The sequence below is a fragment of the Netta rufina genome, assembly GCF_964035555.1.
Source record: "Netta rufina genome assembly, chromosome: 8".
NCBI classification, from domain to species: Eukaryota; Metazoa; Chordata; class Aves; order Anseriformes; family Anatidae; genus Netta; species Netta rufina.
The window spans coordinates 12,323,466-12,350,885 of record NC_140131.1 but is presented as its reverse complement, the minus strand read 5'-3'; the positions used below and the strand labels follow the sequence as shown (position 1 = coordinate 12,350,885).

Sequence of the window (27,420 nt, the reverse complement as noted above, 5' to 3'; positions counted from 1 at the left end):
ACTTATTCGTGCATAGCTGTAACATGCAAACAAGAGATCAGTGCAGAATGACAGCTTCAGGGACTTATCTGGCTATTTCATGGATGTAATGAGACAAATTATGCCTTGAGTAAATTGCTTGAGCTGCATTAATTTCTCAATATAAAATGAACAGCCAAAATGCATGAGGAGTTATCTGCTATAGATAACATTTTATTATTAGTTTGTAATTTAACTCCTTCAATGTACTGCTTTTTTTTAGAAGGAATTATTTGTTTTTATAATCAATGGCATGTTGATTAATAACATTAGCATATACAAACATTTTCCAACACTTTCACAAAATTTGACATTTGGGATTTCTATATAACCATTCAAAGTGGACATGGAAACAACACCAACTCTCAGCACTTCATTGCTGACATTTCACTTTTTCTTTTCAATGAAAATGAGTTTAAAGAATAAATTACATTCACTTCATATACTATATTATATACATATTTACTTTTATTATTTATTATACTTTATTAAATTATATATATTATATATTATACTTTATACTTTTTACTATTTATTATATTTTATATTATATTTTAGCCCTTTATTACCAAGAGTAGCTTAGTTAGACTGCATGGCAGAAGATGTGCTCAACTGCAGCAGAAGATTGTGAGCTCAGATTCACAATTACTAAATACAGAGAAAAGTTATTCAACTTATACTCTCCTCCCTAAAATTATGCTTCTCAAAATAATATTCTCATAGCCTCATTTGATCAATGGGATTTATAACATTTAACCATCTGCTTACAAAGCTTAATTATGATTTATCTTTACTAACTCAAATTTTCTTGTAAAACTATATATTTTTTTGCTACTTACAGCTTGAAAATAGCCTAAATGTTTGTATCTGTATGTATTTCTACATATAGAAATAACTATTACATCTATTTGAAGATAAATGCATATTTAGTCCCTGCTGATACTGGTGATATGAGGCACTAGTACATAGAAATTTTGAAACCTATGAACTTTCTTAAATAGAATATAATGTACGACCTCCATACATCTCTGTACTACCTATTTCATAAAAAGGAATATCTAAATTATACAAAAGCTTTTTCTTAAATTGCAGATAGAAGAGCAAAACAATTCACAATAGCATTTTTGAAATTGAAGATTATCCCCCTTAAAAGACCAGAGAACTGTGTTTACAAGACTTCATAGTCAGGCCCCATATTTTTGTTCAATTTCATTTTCAAGGATACTCATTATGTGTTATTTGGCTAAAATATAAATTTCATACATATATATATATATATATATATGCATTTAATCAGAATCACTAACTGCAATAATTTCTTGAAAACAGCGTTTTCTAAATAAATGAGCAACTATCAGTCTTGATTAGAATCCAGCACAGGAAAAACTGAAAAAGAATACAGTTATGAGTAAAAACAAAACATTGTTCTTGATTAAACACAGAGTGAACAGGAAGGCAAATGCAGACATAGTAGATACGTTAAAAGAGACAGTTCATTTTTAATAATCTGAGATTTATTAGTAAAACACCATCAGTTAGAATAAATATTTATGTACAGTATAATTTGAAATCTTAACATCTAAAATCAATTTAGTTTATTGATTAGGTTTTGGGCACACATTTTCATCCAAACTGTGACTTTACAATAGTATCTGCTGATTTTGAACACCTTAAATATATCTATGTTGCCATGTTGAAAAAAAAAAATAAAAGACAAGACAAGACAAAGGGGGAACTTCACAGGATCTCAGCAAGGCGTTTAGCATATGCAAAGATTACTAAAGCACTTAGTCACATACTACAGCCTCCAGTGTAAGATTACATATATTACTCAAATATCTGAATAGTAACCAATATTAACATTTGTTTCTTCTTATGCAGCTGCTATTGTGATAACATGGCATCTGAATAAAGCAGCAGATTCCTATTTTAGGCATTTCTACTATACTTAATCATTTCAGAAATACCTAGGCAGTATGTATTTTGACCAAAAATTAAAGTCTTTTTCATTTTAAGGTCATAGTTCTAATGTCCCAGAAGAATATTTTTTTCTTGAATGCAGATTTTCCGGAAGTAGGGTGGCTTATTCCCAGCTTTGTCTACAGAAAAAAATAAATACAGCCAAACAGTATAAATGCCTAAGGCTTCAGGTTTTCCACAGCTCTTGGTGTGGTTGAACACATAAGAACAAGAAAAGACCATGGAACCGCAGTGTCTTGCTGAGTAGTTTTCCATCAAGTATATAAACCTTTCTTAAAGAAAAAGAGATAAAATAGGTCTTTTTTTTTGTTGTTGCATGTCTAACACTTCAAAATATTGATATCTAAGCACATTAATTTTCATAAAATGTGTGTATACATCTTGACGCAATCTTCTCATTGATTTCTACATGTAGTTTGTTTTAAGTGTGCAGTTGTCAAAACTTTGGGTTTATCTTCATATTTGTTAAAAACCTTGTTTTGCAATAGAATTTTTCTGATAAGAATACTTATACAGAGCACCCTAGATTTATAACAATAAAAGTATTAGTATTCTGATGTATTTGAAAGTCATTTTGTACTTTTGAATAGGGATTGACACACAATTCTCATTCCAGTCGTCCTTGCTTAGCATCTCCTATTGCTCCCCATACATCAAAGACAAACTCATCTGGAAATGCAAAGTCTCCGAGAGTTTCATCCAATGCCACTGCAAATTCATCTGGGTTTTTCTTGTCTCTTCCAGCTTCCACCATTGTTGCAGCTAAAAACAAACAAACAAACATTAAAATTATCATGGAAGTGACAGCTAACATTCAGCCAAGATAATTTTCAAATGTTTATTTTCAAAACCCAGTAAAGATAAGGGTATTTAAAGCTTATCTTCCAAATTTAGGATTCCATAGGATATATGTACTTAAATCCACCTGCAGTAGCTACATTCTATCCCACTAAATGGCAGAGCTTTCTTGGAGTGTACATTATATATTCTTCCATTTGCTTGGGGGGTGTTTAATTTGTAGTTCCACCAACCTTCATTCTTATCTTGCTAAATTAATTTCAGCCTTCTTTACTGAAGGCACACAAAGCATGAGCCTACAAGAGTGTGTTACCAACTTCTGTGAGTCTGATATGAGCTTACTGATCAAAAGGCATACCTGAATGTTGTGTTTTGTTTTGTTTTTTTCTTGGTTCAACTGTTTGCTGTTTTGGTTTGTTGGTTTCTTTGTTTTTTGTTTTTCCATGGTTCAAACTCTACAAAAGCATGGGAAAAGGCTTGCTGCTGTATCTCTGCTCTACAGTCTCTGTTCATATTCACAAGAAAAGATAGTATTGTACAATAGATGAAACTCTCAAAGTCTGCTTCATTTTGTTATCTTATACACCTGCCTTAAACTGCAAAATGTTTAAAACTTGAAAGATTTGATTGCTTCTAGCCTCTTTTTAGAGGAATATTTGAGTGAAAAACATGTATTACAGTGCCTGAGAAAGGAAAATCCTGAAGCCACAGAAGGCCATCTTCATTAGGACAATCTAGTCTACTATGTACCGCATACATTGTGTGGTATTGAAATGGCAAAATCTCACTAATAAATACAAAATAAACTTTCCCTGCTCTGAAGTATTATTAAGTGTATTTAACATTTTGTTAACCTGAAACTCAGATCAAGTTTATTGACAGTTACAAACCTCTGGCAAATAGTGTTCACTATTCTGCAAACTTGTAAAAGGCTGTGAGCAAACCTGAGATATATTCCACATTGTAGATGTCAGCAACAGCAATTCTGAAGAAATTTGATGTTTCAGTTTTAACTACATTCAGATGTGAGATGTGAGATTCTGTGAACAGAATCTGTATGCCAGTATACACAAAGCAGCCCAGAGAAAATTCACATAAATTTTGACAAACCAACCAGCGTGCAACTGAAGTGTAACCCAGCCTCCTGGGCACCACTAGAGGTTCTCAAGGACTCTCAGGACCTATTTTCATGAAAGAAGTAACCATGATCTTCCTGTTACACTGACTCACAGCAGTCTAGATGGGAAATTGGCATTAATCATAGGACTCTGAACCTCATAAGTGAAAGACAAATATTTGTCCTATCAATGCCACTCTCTGTCTCTCAATCCAAAGTCATAATAAGGTACTTACAAAGGAGACAACCCTGGAGGAAATGAGGTGAAAGGCCTAATTTAAACTTCACAGACTTCCTGGTGTGAACCAGGATACAAAGTTATTTCACACAGACACTGGAAGAAGGTTGGAGGGAGAATAGCTGTGCAAGGTGAAAGACAATGTAGACACAAGAGAAAACATGTCGAGATACAGTTCCTCAACATCATAAAAAGAGACAGGAGTGAGGATCAAAGGAGTGAGGATCTAGACCGTTACAGTAGAACCAGTGGTAGCAAGGAATTCAGCCAGTTTTGATATAAATTGATTAAGATAAATGAAAGAGCCATATGACATTCTAAGAGCAGTGATAAAACAACAACACATCATTATATTACAGTCCAACTGCTCTAGTTGAATCACAGAATCGGTATGGTTGGAACTTCAGAATTGCACAGGAAACCTTAACCCAGAATGTTGCTTCAAACACAATTGTCTTCAAACATTGAGACATGTTCTTCAAACGTTGAGACATGTTGAGACATGCTTCCCAAATTATGAAATGGAACCTTAAAAACCGTTTTAGAGATTTAACAAACCTGAAAACAAAAACTACCAAACTTATACAAGACAAATTTCAATCCTGACAAGGAATCATAATTCCACTGCCATTTGAGAGCAGCAGCCTCAAATAAAATTAAACAACTGTAACCAGCACATCCAGAGCATGCTCAATGTACGATATTTATTAATGCACATCACCCTTCCAGATTCACCTGATACGATGAAATCTGCTTCTGCAAAAGTGCAGGATCTTTACTGCTCGTGTGAACCTTTTCAATAGCTTGGTGCTGACCTCTAGTGTCAGCAGAATTATATTACCGTTCAGCAAACGGTAATGCAAGTTGCAATCAATCCTTCCTGATAACTGGCACACAAGTTTTACCACTGATGTATACCAAGGTGCAAAGCTGAACCCTGTCTCACTAGTTTCATACATACAGAAACACTAAAGCAGACTAGCCTTCTCAATCACACAGTGTACATACTCTTATTTCTCCAGGCACTTAGCACACATACAGGCATGGGGTAGCATCCCCTCGGAGGCACAGCTGGAAATTTTGTGCAGAATACGCATGTTTACACAGTGACATTTTCAATGTGTAATTCCCAAATCAAATCAAAAAGTACTGATTGCCAAAGCATTTAGCAGATACTTTCCAGCCTGAAGAAAACTTTACTGGTTCTCAGAGGGCGATAGCTCCATGCCAAATCGCCTCCACTGCCCTCCCTTTCCCCCCCCCACTGCTTCTTGTAACAGCTGCACAATAAGTGATTACAGGAATTTTATTCTAACACGGAGAATATTTTTCCACACAATCCAGAGAGTCCCATTGTTTTCAGATATTTGTTTTAAAATCCCACTACCAGCAATGCTCATACCTGAGAAAATTTTGCATAGAATGTGAATTTCAGTAAATTCAAACATAACAAAAGGAATTAAGTCTTCTCAACTTTAACCAAGAAACTCATTATCAGGCTTCCCAGAATATGAACAAAAAATATGTTGGCATTTTAGACCTAATCCCTTGAAAATAACTTCAAAGATCATTGTTCACAAAATCCTCATTGTCAACTTTTGACAGATGCATGGGCACGAGCCCTGAGAGTTGTGATCTGCCTGCCACTGATGCTGCTTGCTGTGGTTTAACCAGGCCGGAAGCTCAGCACCACACAGCTGTTGGTTCTCTCCCCTGCAGTGGGATGGGGGAGAGAACTGGCAAAAAAGGTAAAACTCGTGGGCTGAGATAAAGGCAGTTTAACAGGACAGAAAAGGAAGGGAAAATAATAAAGATGATAAAGAAATATACAAACAAGTGAAGCACAATGCAATTGCTCACCACCCGCCAAACAATGCCCAGCCTGTCCCTGGGCAGCAGCCACCCCCTGGCCAGCCCCCAGTTGTGTTGTTCCGCATGATGCCCTGTTTTATCGTACATCCCTCTGATCAGCCTGGGCCAGCTATCCTCACTGGCAGACAGCACAAGCAGCAGAAAAGTCCTTGTGAGCACTGCTCTGCAACAACTAAAACATCAGTGCATTATCAGCATTATTCTCATCTTAAATCCAAAACAGCACCACTCCAGCTACTGGGAAGAAAATTAACTCTGTCCCAGCCAAAACCAGGACACTGATAACCACCTTACATAAGGGTTTTGCTACCTATATCCTATCCTGTAACTTTCAAAAAACTTTCAGAAGCCTTAGCAGAAATTTCAATATTTATTTAAATGTAATGCTATCAGAAGCTTTGCCTTTATCAAATTATTCTGGCCTGACACTTTAGAGGAGCTAGAAGTCTCATCCACCTTCCTGAACAACATCGCAGAAAAAGAAGCATACCATTAAAGTTTTCACTGTTCAACTTCCCTTGGTTTTAGCTTCATGTTGAACATTGTCAGATTTGGAATTCAAGGAAACATTAAAAACATCCTTTCTTCTTCTCATTTCTTTGTACTAAGTGCTAATTCTTCTTGGAGTAGAAAAACAAAACAAGTTTCTTGTTTAACCAGCTTTTTCCTTTTTCATTGAACTCAGAATTCTCGAAGTAAATGAAGAGTCAGAAACAATATACCCTAGAGTGTATTTACATTGTTTTTGATTGTTCCTATATAAAATATATATATATGTTCAGTGTTTCGAATTAATCAACCTGAAAATTATGAAACAAAAACTGAAGAAACTACAAACAACTGTAATCCTTTGGAGAAGGAAGTTTGGCAACAGGAAGAGCAGAAAACAATGAATTCAAGGAGAATATCACTTTAGTCCAACCATTTCAAAATAAAAATATCTATCCAATATTGCTGGGATCCAAGAAAAGAAACTTAGGTGAGGAAAATTTAAATCTGTCAGGATGTTTTGACTAGATGAAAAGTTGGAAAAATAAAATCAGGAGTGGAAAAGATTTGAATTCTTCTAAATGTAGTTGGAGAATATAAAAAGATGTGTAATACCTGACAACATTAAACAAACGAGCAAAAAGGAAATAATCATACAAAAGCATAAAAGTAGATTAAAATATCAGTAGATATCAGAAGATGCTGAAAGGAGAGGAAAAAAAAAAATCAAAGTTGGACAGGAAGCCTTTTTGTCATAGTTTATCCATTGGTAGCACTCTGTGGTTGAAAGCCAAAGACCCAAGCTTACTCCCACCCCATGATCTTTGATATCAAATACAGCCTATCAATTCAAGCATCACTGATTTAAAAAAGAAATGCAACCAGCATTCCTTACTAACACTGTTTCCTGCATCCCTCCAATTAATCAACTGTTCACTTTCCTCTACCAGAAAACACTGACAAGATGTAAAATAATCTACAGCAGCCCTCAATGGTGCATTTCTTTTTTAAAGAAAGCTTAAGTCTTGGCCCAATTTCTCATGTGTCCATAAAATAAGTGGGTGGGAGCCAAGTGTCTCTTCCACAGATTAAGTTCCTTTTTCAGTAAAATAAAGAGTTAAAAAGGTCGAAATGTGTTCAAAAGGCAGATACATATATCTCAAAAGCATTTAGATCCCTGAAAATAAAAACCTGTGCCCTACATAAAGAAAGTATATGTATTTCCATTTCTGAGCATTTTCATCCAACTCAGGGATTTGTGTGTGGATTTAGTCAGCCATCCTTGAAACTGTCAAGATACTTAACAATGCAAAAATTAAGGGCTTTATCTCATCTTTAATTCTGTCTGTAATTTTACATTATTTTTCTTTCCTTTCTTTCTAACTTCTGGCTCAAAATTGGGGCACTGTTTCAGGATTCAGTCACACTATGGAAGTGTCATTTTAATGGAGATGAAAGAGCAATATTAACTGACAACCAGAGCTTCTGACAAACAGAACTGCATGGGAGTGAGCAATGATTGAGATCTTAATCACTTGTCGGCTGTCGCATTGTGATGACTTGCATTTACAACTAATCTGGCTTGAGTAATGAGCGAAATTTCTAGCTGAGTGGTGATTGGCATTCTCTGAATGAATCCTTTCCTCATATTTCATTTTCATGGGTGACTGATCACATCCAGTATATAAAAAACTGACATATGTTAATTGAACAGATTTGTGACAGGTGATTAGCTCTCCTTTCCTAAAGAGTCCTAGAGCTGTTTAATTATTTAAAAGTGATAAAACTTTTTTCTTTCTTTTTTTTCCCCCATCACCATCGGCCCTCGATTAAGATTTGAACTTTAGGAAATAGCATGAAAGGTGTAAACTAGAGTTATGTGAGCCCTGTAGTCTTTGATTCGTGACAATTTCTTTGTTTAACTGCCTTCGTGGGAGGAAGAGAAGGAAGAGGTGAAAGGCAAACCAACAACCCAGTTAGGAAGCAGAAAGTGGCTTAGAGGACAAAGACTTCTTCATTCTTTGAGCATTCTTTAAAGACATTCTTTGAAATTTTCCAAGCTACTCACTGAAAGATGCAAGGCTATCAGATTTAATATATATATACATGTATATATATATACATGTATATATATATATACATGTATACATATGTATACATGTATATATATATATGTATACATATGTATACATGTATATATGTGTATACATGTATATATATATATGTATACATATGTATACATATATATATATATATAAAAATGTCATGGAATTCATAGAAGAACTCTACCAGGGTACCTGGCAATCAGCTGAGTCAACTCTTTTTCTAGGAGTTGAGCTCCTTGGTACTGTACAAGAGCCATCCTGTCATCCTGTACTGTCAGCGGAAAGGAAAGGAAAGGAAAGGAAGGAAAGGAAAGGAAAGGAAAGGAAAGGAAAGGAAAGGAAAGGAAAGGAAAGGAAAGGAAAGGAAAGGAAAGGAAAGGAAAGGAAAGGAAAGGAAAGGAAAGGAAAGGAAAGGAAAGGAAAGGAAAGGAAAGGAAAGGAAAGGAAAGGAAAGGAAAGGAAAGGAAAGGAAAGGAAAGGAAAGGAAAGGAAAGGAAAGGAAAGGAAAGGAAAGGAAAGGAAAGGAAAGGAAAGGAAAGGAAGGAAAGGAAAGGAAAGGAAAGGAAAGGAAAGGAAAGGAAAGGAAAGGAAAGGAAAGGAAAGGAAAGGAAAGGAAAGGAAAGGAAAGGAAAGGAAAGGAAAGGAAAGGAAAGGAAAGGAAAGGAAAGGAAAGGAAAGGAAAGGAAAGGAAAGGAAAGGAAAGGAAAGGAAAGGAAAGGAAAGGAAAGGAAAGGAAAGGAAAGGAAAGGAAAGGAAAGGAAAGGAAAGGAAAGGAAAGGAAAGGAAAGGAAAGGAAAGGAAAGGAAAACAACAGTAGAAACCACAGGAACTCACTTCCCTGTCCCACAGCAGAGCCCAGCGCACCTTGAAATGCCAAGAAACCAACCTAGGATCTCAGGATCCTGGGCTACAGAAACCAAAACCATACCAGCTGCTTGCTCCTGTAGGGCCAGGAGTCTAGGGATCTTGGATGTAACTAGCAAGGACCTTCAGAAGCCTGCAGCAGACTGGCTCAAACTGGGCCTTGCAACAGTTGCAGGACCAAAACAGCTCCTGGAGGGGTGGCTGGCACCAGGCTTGGGAGTTTTGAAGCCTAAGCCAGAGATTGATGGCAAAAAAAAAAATAAAACTAAGCAGCGGGTCAGCACCACCCAGGGCTCTTGACAGCATATTACATGCCAGAGGCATCACACATTAAAATTGTTGGGAACAGAATTTTGAGAACTTAGTTTTCTGAGAATGGGGAGATTGTCATCTGCAAAGCAGCATTATGAAGTTTTCGGCAGCTCTGCTCTGTCTTCCATGCCAGGAAGCCCGCCTTTACCTTTAGGTTGGGAGACAAATAACACTTACCTACAATTTTTCCTGTGAGGAAAATAGTAGAAGCTGCTGATCAGATGCTTGCCAGTAGGAGCAGCCAGCAAAGGTCTTTGGGCTATTCAGATAATTTTCTATTGTTCTCATTCCTCTGCTAACTGCTGCCTGTCCAACCCCCCTTGCTCTGCCCTTAGCTACATGCCAGACCTATTATCTTTGCTTTGCCTCTGCCACTTCTCTCTCAAGGCTTGCTTTTCAGTATCACTTTCCATTTAGTTCATCCTTTCCTAATTCTTGGCTGATTTTTAAATATTTCTATAACAATAAATAACTTCACCCTTTGTCTCAACATTAACAGTTCCATGAAACTGTACGAGGACTACACCCAGCTCTCACTGTGGCAATTTTTATTCAGCTAGACTGAAAAACACGAGCAACCTCTTCCCTTACAAACAGAAGTTCATATTTAGTTATTGTGAGATTAACAGAGAGGCAAACAGCTGCAGAGACAAGTTTGGTGTAGCTTTAAGGAACTTATCATACTAAATAGTTGAAATAGCTTCTCTTAGTTTGAATAGTTTCTGTTACTATAAATTACTTTAATGTTAGTAAATATAATAGATAATGTCCCATGTTTCTTCAGAATACAGGCTTTAAATAATTTGATACATTATGCAGTTACTTTATCAGTTCATTGCTAAATAATTACCCTTTCACTGAAAAAAGGTCTCAGATTCTAAATGTAGTGATCTCTTTAATGTGTCTAAGACAAGAGGCAAAAGAGAGGGGGAAAAAAAGGCAAATAGACATGCTTGTCCTTGACAGTCCTCAAATGCCACACACAAGCTCCACCAGAAAGAATAGTGATTGCAGATAATGGCAAATAACTAAACAAATTATGCAATGGAGTATAGCTAATATGTAGGAAGACTAGCAGATTTATTAATTACATCATAAGGCTTTTAGCAAGAGATTCTTCCTTTTCATCAGAGAGATGCATTTGGAGAAATACATGCAAGTTTGAGGGACTACATCCTGGACAGGTTTTACTTTGCTTACATTCAGAGACTAAAACAACCTATAAATTTTATACAGAATTACAGAATCACAGAATTTCTAGGTTGGAAGAGACCTCAAGATCATCGAGTCCAACCTCTGACCTAACGCTAACAGTCCTCCACTAAACCATATTACTAAGTTCAACATCTAAACGTCTTTTAAAGACCTCCAGGGATGGTGACTCCACCACTTCCCTGGGCAGCCCGTTCCAATGCCTAACAACCCTTTCGGTAAAGAAGTTCTTCCTAACATCTAACCTAAAACTCCCCTGGAGCAACTTTAGCCCATTCCCCCTCGTCCTGTCACCAGGCACGTGGGAGAACAGGCCAACCCCCACCTCACTACAGCCTCCTTTAAGGTATCTGTAGAGAGCAATAAGGTCGCCCCTGAGCCTCCTTTTCTCCAGGCTGAACCACCCCAGCTCCCTCAGCCGCTCCTCGTAGGACTTGTTCTCCAGGCCCCTCACCAGCTTCGTCACCCTTCTCTGCACCCGCTCAAGCACCTCCATGTCCTTCTTGTAGCGAGGGGCCCAAAACTGAACACAGTACTCAAGGTGTGGCCTCACCAGAGCCGAGTACAGGGGGACAATCACTTCCCTAGCCCTGCTGGCCACACTGCTTCTTATGCAAGCCAGGATGCCGTTGGCCTTCTTGGCCACCTGAGCACACTGCTGGCTCATATTCAGCCAACTGCCAACCAATACTCCCAGGTCCTTCTCTGCCTGGCAGCTTTCCAACCATTCCTCTCCCAGCCTGTAGCTCTGCTTGTGGTTATTGCGCCCCAGGTGCAGGACCTGGCACTTGGCCTTGTTGAACTTCATACAGTTGAAATATTATTTATACTATATAAAATGAAAAATGATTGCATTGTGTAGTAAAGTATCTGTTAAAACTCACCTAATTCAATATCTCTTATTCCCATATATGTTTCAAGAAGCTCATCCACTTTTTTTATTGCTTTTTCTTCAACTTCAGATGGCTTTGTTGAAATAAAGGGAGAGAAAGCAAGTGTATGATTAGTATCTATGCAGACTTAAAAATAACTAACTGGATGCTGATTATCTTCACTCTTATAAGTGCCTAGACTTACAAAACCTAGAAGTAAAACATGTTATTCTTCTCTCTTCCCCTCTTCTCAGAAACTCAAGTATTCCTACAAACTTCAAACCACATAGCTCTCATATTCACCAAACTAAACACAGGCCTTCCAACTCCTGACAGTACAGATCTTTACCAAATCCTCATCAGCTTTAGAGGGATCCAAAATAAATAACATTTCTTCTTCCAGACCCTAATCATGGCTTTACACACATTCAAGTCAATATAAATTATTAGCCTCTCCTAACAACCATGCTTACATTATCCCAGTACACTTTGCAGTGTCACATATAGAACCACCCTTTCAAATGTTGCTTTTATTTTCACCTTCCCTCTTTTCAACACTCCTTGGTCTAATCCATCTTAACTTTATCCATGTAACATATGGGATCACCTAGATGGAGTATAGGCTCTCCATTTCCAGATTCTTCAGCCTCATTCTATCTTTCCTAGTCTTCAAATCTGTGTAAACATTTCTCCTTGGAGAAAGCAGACTTTTAAACTATTGAAAGGTCTTGAAATAATCATACCATTTCCTCCACAGTGGCAGGGCCTTTAGTTCTCAGCCGAAGTGTTTCTCTTCCTCTGGAGATTTTAGCCGCTGTCGGAGTTCCACCTGTGGACCTTGGTTCTATCTCTTCTAGAGAGAAAGGAAAAAAAGAAAAAAGAATGGCAAACAAATTTAAGTATGTGTTATATCAGAATATAAAGCATCTGCTTCAGCTGTTACATTAATTTCAGTTTTTATTCTAATCAATATCTAAGATGTATTTAACATTTTAATTATAAATTAGCAACATTTTAGCTTTGCTGACAATTTTTTTGTCTTCTAATTTTGATACCCACTTGACTTCTACAGACCGATATATACATTGAAGCCTATTGCACATCATATCTGCACTTCATTTAATTTTACCTCATTCTATAATAAAGTACAAAGACTTAATATTAGATAATGTCTGAAGTCATCAGCCAAATACAGACTTACCCTGCTCCTTACAGGCAGACTAAATTGCAACATTTCCATCCTTGACTGAAGACATGATACAAACAGGATTGCAAAATGTGCCATGATGAGCCACACGTCTGAGGCATGTCTGTTTGCTTCATGCTAAACTGTTTGATTACTATCAGTCACATAGGTGAAACATATGCATAAGTAGGTCTGTAGGAGTTTTTCCACTGGTTTCAACAAGGTCAGGATTTCATAGCTAGTAAGTCTCCAAAGATAATATCTGAATAAACCAATAGCTTTCTTTATCTAAATTCAACTTTCCTTGTTTATTCTTGGGCAAGAGCACCCCAGTCAGAAAATGGAGTATTAAATCATTTAAGATTTGGCTCATCTCAGCCTTCCTGTTATAAGAAATCACAGAATCACAGAATTTCTAGGTTGGAAGAGACCTCAAGATCATCGAGTCCAACCTCTGACCTAACGCTAACAGTCCCCACTAAACCATATCCCTAAGCTCTACATCTAAACGTCTTTTGAAGACTCCCAGGGATGGTGACTCCACCACTTCCCTGGGCAGCCCGTTCCAATGCCTAACAACCCTTTCAGTAAAGAAGTTCTTCCTAACATCTAACCTAAAACTCCCCTGGAGCAACTTTAGCCCATTCCCCCTCGTCCTGTCACCAGGCACGTGGGAGAACAGACCAACCCCCACCTCACTACAGCCTCCTTTAAGGTATCTGTAGAGAGCAATAAGGTCGCCCCTGAGCCTCCTTTTCTCCAGGCTGAACCACCCCAGCTCCCTCAGCCGCTCCTCGTAGGACTTGTTCTCCAGGCCCCTCACCAGCTTCGTCACCCTTCTCTGCACCCGCTCAAGCACCTCCATGTCCTTCTTGTAGCGAGGGGCCCAAAACTGAACACAGTACTCGAGGTGCGGCCTCACCAGAGCTGAGTACAGGGGGACGATCACCTCCCTAGACCTGCTGGCCACACTGTTTCTGATACAAGCCAGGATGCCGATGGCCTTCTTGGCCACCTGAGCACACTGCTGGCTCATATTCAGCTGACTATCCACCATCACTCCCAGGTCCTTCTCTGCCTGGCAGCTCTCCAACCATTCCTCTCCCAGCCTGTAGCTCTGCTTGGGGTTATTGCGCCCCAGGTGCAGGACCCGGCACTTGGCCTTGTTGAACTTCATGCAGTTGACCTCAGCCCATCGGTGCAGCCTATCCAGATCCTCCTATGTAAAAAATAATTTTACATTCAGGACTGGAAAGGATGTATTTTACTTATTGACACAGGAGTTACATAGCTAATCTGGAAAGTACTAAAAAGACTTGTGGAACTTTTTTAGTGTGCTAGTTTCTCCACCAGGGTATTCCTTTTCTTAAAGGGAGGCCTTAAGCTGTTTTTACTTTGCCCAGGTAGGTTTTATCTCATTGTTCTTGCATTGGTGGGCAAAATACAGATTATTCTGCTAAACAAGCCTTGCAATATGAATTTTAATTATTTTTATTTTAACATATATACTGCACAGTCTATTAAATACAAGACTTAAGATCAACACCTTTTTTTTTTTTTTTTTTTTTTAACACTTTCATGGCTTCAAGGACAGTTTAAAACATCTTTAAAACTTCCATCACTTCTGTTAGATTTATTTCAAAAAGCCATTCCTGATGCAACATACATCTTTTTCTAGCTGTCACCACTAGCACCTTAAAACTCGTGATATGACATGAGCTTTATTTGTAATACCTTACACCAAAGCCAAGACAGAAACTATTTTTCACAATCATACAATTTAAATTTATACTTCGTTATCCTGCCTTTGCTTTGTTTCTGTTGATTCTTCACCAATTCGCAGAGGGCTAGCTTATGACTGATAAGGACAAATCTTATTCAGAGAAGCCTAATTCTGTACTTTAAATATTGCCTAGAGTGCTGTGACAGCATGCATGCACATGGTAGGAAGACACACAACCAGTAAGTTATACTTACTCCACATTCCACTGACGGGAAGAAAAATAAAAGCTAGTAATTTGACACAGACTTGCCTCTCATTCCTATACCCATACAAACTTGTAGAAACCAGATTTTGTGGCAACTAGCAGGCATCCTACACCTACGTGTCCAGAAGGATCTGAATCTTGTTTGTCATCTTCTCAGGGGCTATTCTCAGCAGGCTACAGCATAAACCCTAGATATAAACTTGTGCCTAAAGCTCAGCTGCACCTAAAGCAAGAACCAGAGTATTCTTAACCTGTCACACTGGATACTGTAACTTCTAAGCTCGTTTCTGTAGAGTAAAAAATAACATGCAGCTTTCAAAAATCTGTTCAAAAAGCTCAATTCAATGTCTTAATTCAATGTCTTGTAAAATGTATTGCCATGGAATTAGCAGGTTTCCTTTTCTGTGTATGTACATAGAAAATGTATATGCGTGTACTTTATGCTAAATTAGTATTACAACATATATTTACTTAACAGAAATATCAACTTATACCCAAAGGTATTAGAGATTAACACATAACTCTTATTTTGTGCAGAAGCACCAAAAGTAAAAAGTCTTCCAACTTCTCTCATTTTCAATTTCTGCTGTTATTCTGACACCAAGTGTCAAGACTGGTGTATGACAGCAGTTGTAAACTAACAGAAAAATAAAACCCACAACTTTTGCCACTGTGATGAAGGTGATGATTTTGAACTCTCTGATAGTGCACATTAAGTCACACATACTTAAAATGTAGCAATGTTTTTAACTTTCTTATTAGAGGAAAGTACTGTGTGGATAATCGATAAAAACATTAAAAATTGAGAGCATAAAAATTAAAACTCAGTCTCTACTTTGACTCCCGAAGCTCAATACAAAGTTTTATTTATTTATATTACACTGATAAAATTAATGTACATAAGGACTAGCAGTAGGTATACATCTCTCCTATGTAATATTACTTTCATGGAGCTTGCAGGTGGTAGGTAGAGATAGAGCTTGTCATAATGCTTTCCTTGAGTTCTAAGTATACTTCCTGTATATAAAATATATATATGTATAAAAAATACATAACTTTAAATATATAAATCTAATACACAGATGAACAGGAATTGTATGTAAGAGATGTAGCAGAAAAAGAAGAGGAGGTTTGAGGATCAGTAAAGTGATCCATGCTTTAAAACTGTGCCTGTGAAACAATTCCTGTACTTGTTTTGCACCACCATGTGGTGGCAAAGGAATCAAACAACTGAGAATCAGGGCTGATTCAGACCACACAAAGATGACTGCTGAAGAAAGCAAGATGGAAGAAAATCCATGCCTAAATTTCCCACTTCAAAGTTAAAAAAAGGGGGGGGGGGGGTAGGTTTGTAGCACTTACATGTAGTTGACACCTGGCTGCAACCTGAAAACAAACTTACAATGCAACACGATGCTGGATTCAATGAACAAGGTGAACAGACAACCCACACTCACCAAATGCTTTCCTGGGTTCTATTAACTGCAGCTTAAACATCTGACCTTTCTCCAGATCTTTTAGCATTTTGGCAACTTCATAATGCCGACAATCTGACACATCTTTTCCATTTATAGATTCTATGTGATCACCCACGCAGATAATTTTGATTTGGTCCATAAGGCTACCTTCTTTGATTCGCTACAATTAAAAAATAATTAAAAAAAAAAATTAGTAACATTTCTTTAAATAGTAATTTTAAAGAGATGAAACTGGGCTTCAAGAATGTCAATTAACGTTAATAGCATTGAGCTCGTTATGCTAGCAGTGTGTTTTGTCTGTATAACAATAGCAAGAGGAAAAAAAATACAACCAAACTTCAGAATTTAAGGTTTCTGAATAAGATAATATTTTTATGCTTTAAAGCTGAACCCAAATGTGCTGATAATGTGATTGTTTATTTGATTTTTTACTTTGATTTAAAAGCCTGACAGGCATGGGTGCAACAGTTTTCTCTTTTCAAGTATAGTCCAGGGACATTTAAAAACAAAAAACAAAACAAAACAAAAAAAAAAAAACACATGGTGTTAATGATGTAAATGATTATAAAGGATAGTCTCAATAAGGCTTATCTATAGTGAAAAAAAATCTACCATCTTCCTCACTGAGCTATACAGTTGCATATTAATGTATTTCCTCTGAAATAACAATAAAGGATAAGAAATGCTTCCAAATGCCATCTCAGGGAATATAAATAGCCTAAAGGTCATAAAATGTAAGAGAAGCAAGCATTTATAGTTTTTGTGAAGTGGTATTTAAAGAGAAGAACAAAACAATCATTAAAAATCTTTATGATTTATCAAGTCAATTAAAGGACACTTCAGATTTCACTGATTCTGCTTATTGCTTTTAAATGTAGTCATATTTATCATGCTTAAGTCATGAAACCCATTATCCTATTTAATAGAATAGATATGACACGGTAGAATGTTGAATATATTTTGTAGAGATACAAGTTTCATTCCAAAATCTTCCTGAATAATGTGCTTTTTAATAAAGGCTGATGCTTTCTTCAGGCTAACTTTGAGTTTACAGTGAGGTAAGGAAGATAAACATACTACCACCTACTACTATAACACCTAGCCTAGCTGCATAACAATCTTAAAAACCTGCTTCTAGCTTATGTGTGCATGTCTGAGCCCACATATGAGAGAGTCAGTGGGAAGTGTGATAATGTGCACCATCCTATAAGATACTGCAAAAATTTTTAGCTTCAGGCAGAGTTTAACTCTTTCCAGTGCTTTTTGTTAATGTTGTTTAACCTAGATTAAAAAACAAAAAGCAGCGTTACGGTGAATGAAGAAGGGGGTATCATACACAAACAAGAAACCAGGTCTCAAATGATTTTTGTTACCAGGTGCCAGGATTCAAAATCATGCCCGTCATACTTCAATTCCTGCTTAGTCTAAGTGTTGGTTTAATTCCCATTACCTTTTTTCTCCACTTTGATCTATATACCAACATTGTTTAAGTAATATTGCCTATGTTACACGTGTAACATTCAAACAATTTTTTTAATATGACTTAGCATTCCAAGTTAACTGACCAGAGGCCATCAAGCTACATTGTCGCAGTAATTGCGATGCAACTGATATGCCTGTATCAAGTGCTCTACAGCCCATTTAGGAGCTAGGATCTATATTTCCTATGCAATGCTAGAAATTATACAAAACCATTTTAAAATGTCTCCTTACACACCATGGTGTAACAGCACAATCTTAAGCACCTACAAAATGCTCCAAGTTCTATTGTTATTCTTTGAGTGGCTAATTTGATTCCATTATACATCTTTACATCTAGCTATGTACCCAGAAAGTAAATTTGTGAAAGTAGCACAACACCTGGTTCTGTTACTAATAAGGCACAACAACAACATCAAATTTCATAGCAAAAGAGTCTGCAGTTCAGAGCATCAGGTTTAAAATCTGGCTGGGTTACATACCAATCCTGGAAACTGCTGTTACACAAAGCACAACAAAATTACTGCAGCCCATACTAGCATCAACCCACAATTAGGTAAATTTAGTATTAATCATTAATTAATAATGGAACACACTAACAAAATTTCAAGGAAAGGAAATATATAAGCAAGTAATTCCATCAAACTATTTGTAAGTAGAGACAGTTTCTGCTTAGTGATTTAGCTGGACGACTAAACATAAAAAAATACGTAGCCTTTAAATTGCATATTTATTTTCTACTTGTTTAAAATGAGCCATTAGCTAAATACACCACAGTAACAAAGTAAGCTCCTAGAAAATCTTCTAAACTGATGCAGAAGTGCATTTCCATGAAGACTGCACCACGTTCATTATACCTATTACTGGATCAGTGCAATGACAACGACATATTTATTCAGACAATTTTTTAAAACAATTCATTCATGCAATTTTTTAATACTGGAAATTTCAGCTTGCTGTTTTTGTGAGTGTTTTCCAGTCTGCTCAAATTATGCAGTATGTGATGGCTGTTTCTCTCACCCCCTATTACCAAACAAGCACAGACAGAGTCATGCTCTGTACAATGCTGCACACGTGAACTTTAATCACTGAAGCACTGCTTTCAATGCCTTCTTTTAAAATGCCACATAAGCAGCAGCGTGACTGAATGTTATGAGCTATGCTGATGCTACCACTAGAAATTCAGAGTTCTGTATCTACGAGCATAAAAATGAGGCTACAATTTTGCCAGACTACTTGCTGAAACCTCCACTGCATCTCAGTTTTGTCAAGTATTATCTCTATTGCATTTTTCAACAACAAAGACAAGCAAACCTATCTCTAGACCACGTCCTGTTTTATATCCATGGTAGCTAAGGAATGAATAGAGTATACAACCTCCACATACAAGAAGCTCTGTTTGTAACAGTAATAATATTAGTAATTGGGACAACAGTAATCAAAGGTGATTTCCAGTGCTTCACTAATAACAGTTAGTTGAAGTAGATTAAAGCAAAGCATCTAAAAAAGGGGAGAAAATGAATACGACTGTCTGGAGGTCACATAGAGGATGATGAGGAGAGCAATTATGATTAGTATGTTGAATGTGTTGCTGCCTATACTTTCTATGCAAGTTAATTGGGGGTGAATTCTGTCAGTCCAAATCCTTACAACATTTTAACTCATCCTACCTATCAATATTGGAAATACTACTTTTGGAAAGTTGAAAATGCACTATACTTGCACCTATTCTTATTGAGCATGAAGGCTTCTGCCCTGTGAACAGTCATAAAGACTGAAAGAACATGTTCTCATTATCATGAGTGACAGATGTTCTACAAGCAACTATTCACCAACATCAGAAAAAATCAATAAAAAAAAAAAAAAGGAGGGGGCAGATACAAGTAGCATTTAACACCTAGCATCTCAGAATAGGTCAGAAAATATAACAGTCACATTATAAAGCTGATATACATTATAGAAGCAACAAACGAATGACCTAATTTTGAAATGACATGCAGCACAGAAATAGCTGAGCTAATTTCAAAAGATGAATCTAAATAAAACAATTTTTTTTGTACTTGCCATATGCTAAAAGATTTGATAGTTTGAAAGCAATTATTAACCCTTTAGAGTTACAGAAGCATCTATAAAAAGAAGCATTTAATTGATAAATAAATTTACCTTTATAAATGCACAGCCAGCTCCATTGTCTGTAACGGTAAGTCCAAGCATATCATCAGATTTAAGAACTTCGACTTCTTTTCGTTTTCCTTTTATGTGGGCAAATATGAAATCTTCAAGGCCAATCTGAGCACCTAACAGCTTGTCCATATCAACTTTATGAGTGTTCAAAGTGCAAAACATGATCTGTGCAGGAAGGAAACAAATACACTACCTTAAAATTTAACAGTTTATTTAGGCTTGGTGAGCTTGACAGGCTGATAGAAAGATAAAAATAGAGCATAATTCTGGCCACATTGACGGATCCATAACTGACATTATAACAACTCTCCTTCTTCAGCTGCCCCAGGAGAGGTGATAGTCTCCATCCCACGCACATGACAAGAGGCATCAGTGGCTCAGACAGCAGATAAGAGCTGGCAGGGAGCAAAGGAAAGGGACATATCTCACAACCTGTCACACAGCACCAACCTTGACACAAGCAGCTTGAGCTTAAGCAGAACAGCTTGTTCCAGAGGCCTGAGTGAGCAACCCCCAAGAACCACCACCATGTTGTTTATCGTGATTCACCCACCTCAAATAAGGGGCACTGCTCAGGGTCAGGCTTCACTTCTGCCCACCACAGGAATGGGGCCAGCCCAGGCAGGCTCTGGGCTTTCTAACACAGCCTGTACTCAAAGGGCAAATAGCCTAGCCAAAAAAAGAAGAAACAAATCCACAGTTTCTCCTCACAGGGTAACTTCACCTGATGGCTTCTCTCCAAGCTGAGGCTGGACAGGAGCAGTGGCTGAGGGAGGCCCACACAGCCTCTTCCTGGGCAGCACCAGAGCACGGGGCTACAGCCAAGAGAAAGTCATGCCCCCGGAGAAGCTTGGAGAATGCCTAAAATTGATTTCTCTGATGCAAGCTGTTCCCTCAAGACCTTCTTTCAAGTGCAACGGAAAGCAAGGGAGGAGGAGGAGGCTTGTCACCCCATGTGGCCCAGGTAGAGGAGCCACAGATGGAAGCCACTAGCCAAAGGCATCATCTTGTTACCTCTGCACTGCTGCCTGCAGGATACACGGGGCTCTGGCAGGACAAGAGAGAGCAGATACAGGCAGAGGTTACAGAAGTATCTGCTGGACACAATTTTCCATCAGAACACACCTTGGACCCCCCTTGCTGCCTGACAGGTCCAAATTTGGAAGCAGGAAAAGAGGTGCCAGGGCCACACATGAAAGGAAGTACACATGGCATCCAAGAAAAACAGTGCAATGTCAGCTGCTGCTCTAGTGGCTGACCTATGACCCCCCCAGTGCTCTGCTGGAAACGTAGGCTTTCCTTCTGCTGCCCCTCACCACACCTATGAAAGTTATGGGGATTTCACCCCCAGAATGCTTCAAATGCCTTTTCCTTCATTCCAGTATCAGTGGATGAAGTGGTACCAGCATGAAAACTACAATGAAAGCCACTAAGTTGTTCAGGTCTATTCCAGGCCAGATGAGGGGGAAATATTTTTCCTAATGCATTTCACAGAGAGCTTTCACTTTCTGAAATTTTATAGATCTTGGACTCTATATAAATACTTGTTTGTTTGATTGGTTTTACTTAAAAAAAGTTTAGTAGTGAGATGGTGGTTTTGGATGGGTTGGGTCTTTAGTTGTTTTTATTTTTAAATAAAACTACTTAAAAGTCTAATTGCTTATCTGATAATCTATTGAAATACTCCAGCCTAATGCTTTAATAATGACAGCCACAACAGCACACACTTAACAGACATCAGTTTTATTCTCAGGTAATGCTAAAGTTTTCCAGTTAACCAATGCTCAAACAACAGTATCATCTAGAGAAATTCAGCTAGTTTTAAGAATAAAATTAAATTTTATTTTATAAATAGTAATCATATTTAATCATCAACATTGTTTTAAACTGAGACAGTTCAATTCAAACAGATTATATAAAATGCATATATATGTTCAGCTTTCTCTCAAGCTACGTAACTTGGCCAGTTTACAACTGCAACTCAGTTCTTGTTCTTACAATGAACAGCAAGCACTATGGCTTTACATTTTAGGTATTAATACCCTTCATCTGACCTTGTCAAATACACAATCATCTAGTAACTACTGTCACACCTTTGAATAGATCAACTGGCAACACAGCAGAAATGTGATATTTAGAAACTCGATCCAGAGTTTCTCTTTTTAGACATTCATCTGGATGGCATTCTCCCTACAGCCTATAAGTCTCCAGAATTCTCTATGAGTCAGTTCTATACTAACCACAAGGCTGAGAGAGCATCAACCAGTCAAAAATAAAACTTAAATCATTCTTCATCCTCTTCAGTGAACAACTGCTTTTTCTCAGAACAGATAACTTCAAAGAGTAATGTACTAAAGAGAACTGTATATTATCCACCCACAATAATATACAGTTACACCATCAGTTACAGCACAGGTTTATTTGTACATGACTAAGGACTGACAATGGAAAAAATTATATTTTTTCATAAGTGTTGTGTAAGCTTAATATAGGTACCTTATAACTGCTTATATACTTAAATAATTAAACAACAGCTACTATAGTACACCTTGCCATTCACTCAAATCTTTATATAATTTTAAGTAGTAATTTTCTTACCCAGAAAAGAAACAAGAAAGATTCAATGTGTAATTTTCATTGTAAAGTCTCTCTCTCTCTTCTCACCCTCACCCTTCACATGCATTTGATCTTCAACTCAGCATACCAGTGCTGTGATATTTCGTGCCAGTTTTAGCAAGGTACTATAAATCATAACTGTTACATCAGCCATGAAGTATCTAGGATACCTCCTTCACAGAGTTATCTTGCACAGCAGACAGAACAAGGAAATTCCATTTGCCTGGCAAAGACTGAGGGCTTGTATATAACCTTATAAAATAGATCCATCAGGTAAGATTGCTAACAAATTATTCCTTGCATCCCAATTTTCAATAGTAAGAGACATTGGTCAAGAAAAACATTGTTACAGTGCATTACATAAAGTAAGAAACTATATTAACTAAGAAAGAGGGTTACGGTATGTGTTATATGAAGTATATAGGCAGCACCATACTGCATATCCTATATATTAATGACATTCTCAGCTTCCATTAAGCCTAAACCTTAAGAACTCAAAAATAAGTTGATTGACTGACAACATGCTCAGAAGCTATTAAAAGCACTTTTCAAATCAGTAGATCTCATAACTTTATAAAGGGCATTATAATCACTTTAAGAAGCTCAGAAATGGGATTTATACTATTGAGCAAAATATAACACCCACTTACATATTTCCCTCTATATGTAGGTGTCATCTATATCAAGAAACCACCAACACATTTTCTAGCTACCTTGCTCACTTCATCCTCCCTGAGAAAAATGTGGGATCCTTGGCTAGTTGCAGTGGTAGGAGAAGTAACCAAGTCCTCTTAGGTATAGTGTGCCACTCTATCAAATAGGCAACTTCACCTTCCCAGACACAATCAAAGCATTGTAAAGTAAGCATTCAGTATTTTGTTGCCTTTTGTTGTTGTTGTTGTTGTTTAATTTCAGAACACACAAGAATTAGTGTAAGTTTTTCCATACAGCTAAAAGGTATCTGAAATACAGGTCATTAACACAGCAAGCATCACGTGTAATGCAGTATCAAATTTAAGCACCACTTCAGGGAACAGCAAGCAAACAATTGTTGCCATAGGGTTGGGGGTGGCTCGTTCATTTAAAGTCTCCAATCTGCAGGAGAGATTGTGAGCAATTTGTTTCAACAGATAAGCAGATACTCCAAATATTTTACTGATGAGGATTTCACAAGCTGACCCTTTTCTCTAACCTCTTAAAACATGCTTTGGATTTTTTATTTTCTTGTAAAAAGGTTACTTATTGATAAACCTAAACTTCAACATAGTGACTTATTTTCCAGTATTTTTATAAAAGTTTAAATTGAATGTGTTTAAATCAAACACTTCTATGAAAGTTTAACGTGCCCCACAGCACACTTAACTGTTTAGCATCAGGAGGCAAGCTCCACTGAACAACAGCCAGGGCACAAGCTCAGCAGCTGAACGCTTCTCACTGGAAGAAACAGGGAGCTGCATTTCTGCTCCTGGTGCTACTAGGAAGGCTTCCCTGATCCTCTATTCTCTTTATGAAGCAGAAGGCTTCACCCTGAAAAGAAATTTCTTTCACCCTGAAAGAAATCCTAGCCTTCATGCGCTCTTGATAGACCCACCCATTAAGCACTCAATTCACCTCACCATACTTCACCTTATAAAGCAAACAGAATAATCAAAAGTACAAGTTATGAGTACATTAACTGGAAGTTCATATGCCTTGTTATTTGCCATTCGCTTCCCAACTGATCAAGAAATAGCCCTGCCACATTTAGATTTTAATATTCACATTTCTAACACCTGATTAGCTACTTAGAATAATATTATAATAATAAACAGGAGCACACCACCACCAGATGCTTTAACAGATCCACACTGTCCTTTGGTCAGTGCTCGTTTATTTGTCATATGGGCTGCATTTCTCCCTGTGGGAAGAACACTGAGTTTGGACCAGGAAATAAAAAAAAAAAAAGGGGGGGGGGGCATGATAAAACTCAGAGAGGTGGGCAGAAATGCATGCTGAAAGGTTCAAAAGGACTGAGATGCTATTCACCTCAGAAGACAGATGAAGAATAAAATACCTAGACAAGAAGAGATGAGTACAGGGAAAGCCTCAGAAAGCCACTGTTGTGGATTCACTCCTCTGATGTTTGCTAGGTGTCTGTGAAGGAGTGTTCCTCTCTGAAGGCACACCTCTGTTGTTCCAACTCCATCCTACCCTACTTATGACAAAGGTCTGCACAGAAGTTTTTGTCACTCTGCACTGATTCTTCAGTGTCTGTCCAACAAATACCATGTTTTACACAAGCTTCTCTATGTCACTGTTGGCAGTCAATCACAGTCTGGAAAGGATTCTCCAGCAGAAGCTAAGCTCAGCTGGTCCTGTGGGACGTGATATGAAGAGCAAATGAGGTGCTATAACCATGCTGAGTCAAAAGAAATGACAGATTACAAGTATAGCTCATCCTGTACCGTACTGAAACACTTAAGCAGGAACTTATCCAAGAATTCATACCCTTGCCTACGTCGCAGTAAACTCACACGTCACATTAAATGCATTTTTGCATTGGTTTGCCAACTGCTCTCTCTCCATGGAGCTTCTCTCACACCCCTTCCCCCAGCTATTTTCCACCTCGGTCACTGCAGGGCAGAGATCTCTGTGATAGTACCTGTTTCCAGAGGCATTCAGGTATCACTGCCCACAGGCTTCAGGAGAGCTAGGTCACAGAAACTTTCCTAGACGGATAACACCTACAGGTGGCATTTGAGTACCTCAATGTCTTTCTTTCAGTTTGCAGAGGTTCGGGCATTATTCTTTATGCCTAACTGTACAAAAGCAGCTTTAATTATTAGACAATACCATGCACGTTCTCTAGTCTCCTCTTATTTCCAACAAGCTCAACTGTTGTCAGCAAATTCATGTTTCATGGCATCCCTTGCTATTCACTCACCTATTTTCTTCTGTTAGTTTTTTCACAAGACTCAGATCCAGATTCCACAGCTTAATCACCTTTACATCAGAAAGTCATTTTGATCACTATTTTCATTTTGTACAGAATAGTTTCTTAAAGCCTAATGAATTTTTTGAGTTAAAAAATAATAAAAAAAATAAATAAAATAAGCTCAGTGCCTCCAGCACTAATTTCCCATCCTTTTCCAGCTACAAACCATATTTTAAAAAATAAAACCCAAACAGGAATGGGACAGTAAAGAGAGAAAGACAAGAAAAAGGTTTCTGTAGTTTAGGCACAAGACTGGCAGTGCCTTGATGCCCATGAAATACATGGTGCTTCCTCTAAAAAGAAAAGGAAGAAGAAAAAGAAGAGAGAGGAGAGAGAAGAAAAAAAAAAAAAAAGAAAAAAAAAAAAAGAAAAAACACTTTACTGTCAGATTCTCCATCTAACAGGAGAAATAGGAAGTGCACCATTCATCTTAAACTGAATTTCCAGAAGAACATTACTCTTTCAAGTAAGCAGAGCCACAAGATCAGTAACAAAAATTCATCGGTGAAAGGAAGAAAATTAAAACATAATCTGGGAATTGTGAGAACTTGAGAGCTGAAGAAGTAACTGGAGGTTGAACAGAGAACAAAAGGGGAACAGTATCTCACAGAAAGAAAACAGAAAACCAGACAGAAAGCAGCTGGGAAGATATTGCTTAATTACTTAACGCACCAGTGACTGGTTAAACTGTATTCGCTGTTACCAACACTTTTATAGTTTACCATTAGAAACGCTGCTTGGTCACTTTATTTTACAGAATAAAGTTTGTCATAGTAGCCTACGGAGCTTCAGAAGAGCCAGCTACAAATAAGAAAACAAGTCAAAGTGCTGCTTGCACACCTAATGAAATGTTAACACTTTCTTTCATTTTGCCACTCAGAGGTTAAGGTTCACAGAACCACGTAGGAAGAACTTGATACGGCCACTGCCTTTCAACTAAGGGAAAACAATGCATTTACAAATGAATCATAATCCAAACAAGTGCTTAAAGCTCAGCTCAGACAAACAAAAAATAAAAGATCAAAAAGACAGAAGAGTAAAAAACGAAATAAACCATTAATAAAATAATCCTTTTCTGGGTTTAAATAACCCCGATTAAACAGATGTCTTTCAAATCTAACTGTCTGGCACAGCCTCCTCCACCACCCCGCTCAGGGGAGACCCGACGAAGGGGCCAGGTTTAACGCCCGGGCACCCGTTCACCCTCCTGCCTCCGTCGCTTTGCTCCGAAGCCGGCGAGCACCCCCGCGGCCAGAACCAACCCGACAGCCGAACGCCGGCCCCAGCGCCGGGCTAAGCGCCAGGGGGCCGAAGGCGGTGAGGGCGTGGCCCCGCCCCGACCCCCCCGGGCCGTACCTCTGCGGGGGCGATGCCGAAAGCCTCGGCCACCTTGGCGTAGAGCTCCCGGGCATTGCCGAAGCCCTCCACGCGGCCCGTGGGGCTGCCGTGCGCCAGCTGCGCGTGGAACTGCAGCCGCGACGCGCTCCCCGCCCCGGCCGGGGCTACCGCTGTCCCCGGTGGGGTGGCCGCAGGGGCCACCGCCTCGCTGTCCACCAGCTTGGAGGTGTCCTTGGCCTTGCCCTTCTTCTTGTTCCCCAGCCCCAGGGGCATCTTCCCCGCCTGCCGCACGCTCCTGCC

At 38.2% G+C, this 27,420-nt stretch overlaps 1 protein-coding gene across 1 annotated transcript; it reads right to left on the bottom strand.

The window, feature by feature from the left end:
* Nucleotides 1-1,519: 1,519 nt before the first annotated feature.
* GIPC2 (GIPC PDZ domain containing family member 2) lies at nt 1,520-27,420 on the bottom strand. Its single transcript, XM_084291494.1, has 6 exons — nt 27,139-27,420; nt 20,172-20,357; nt 16,509-16,689; nt 12,621-12,730; nt 11,890-11,971; nt 1,520-2,760 (listed from the first exon to the last, which is right to left on the bottom strand). The coding sequence occupies exons 1-6, from the start codon at nt 27,391-27,393 to the stop codon at nt 2,606-2,608; spliced, it is 969 nt and encodes a 322-aa protein (XP_084147620.1). The 5' UTR covers nt 27,394-27,420; the 3' UTR covers nt 1,520-2,605.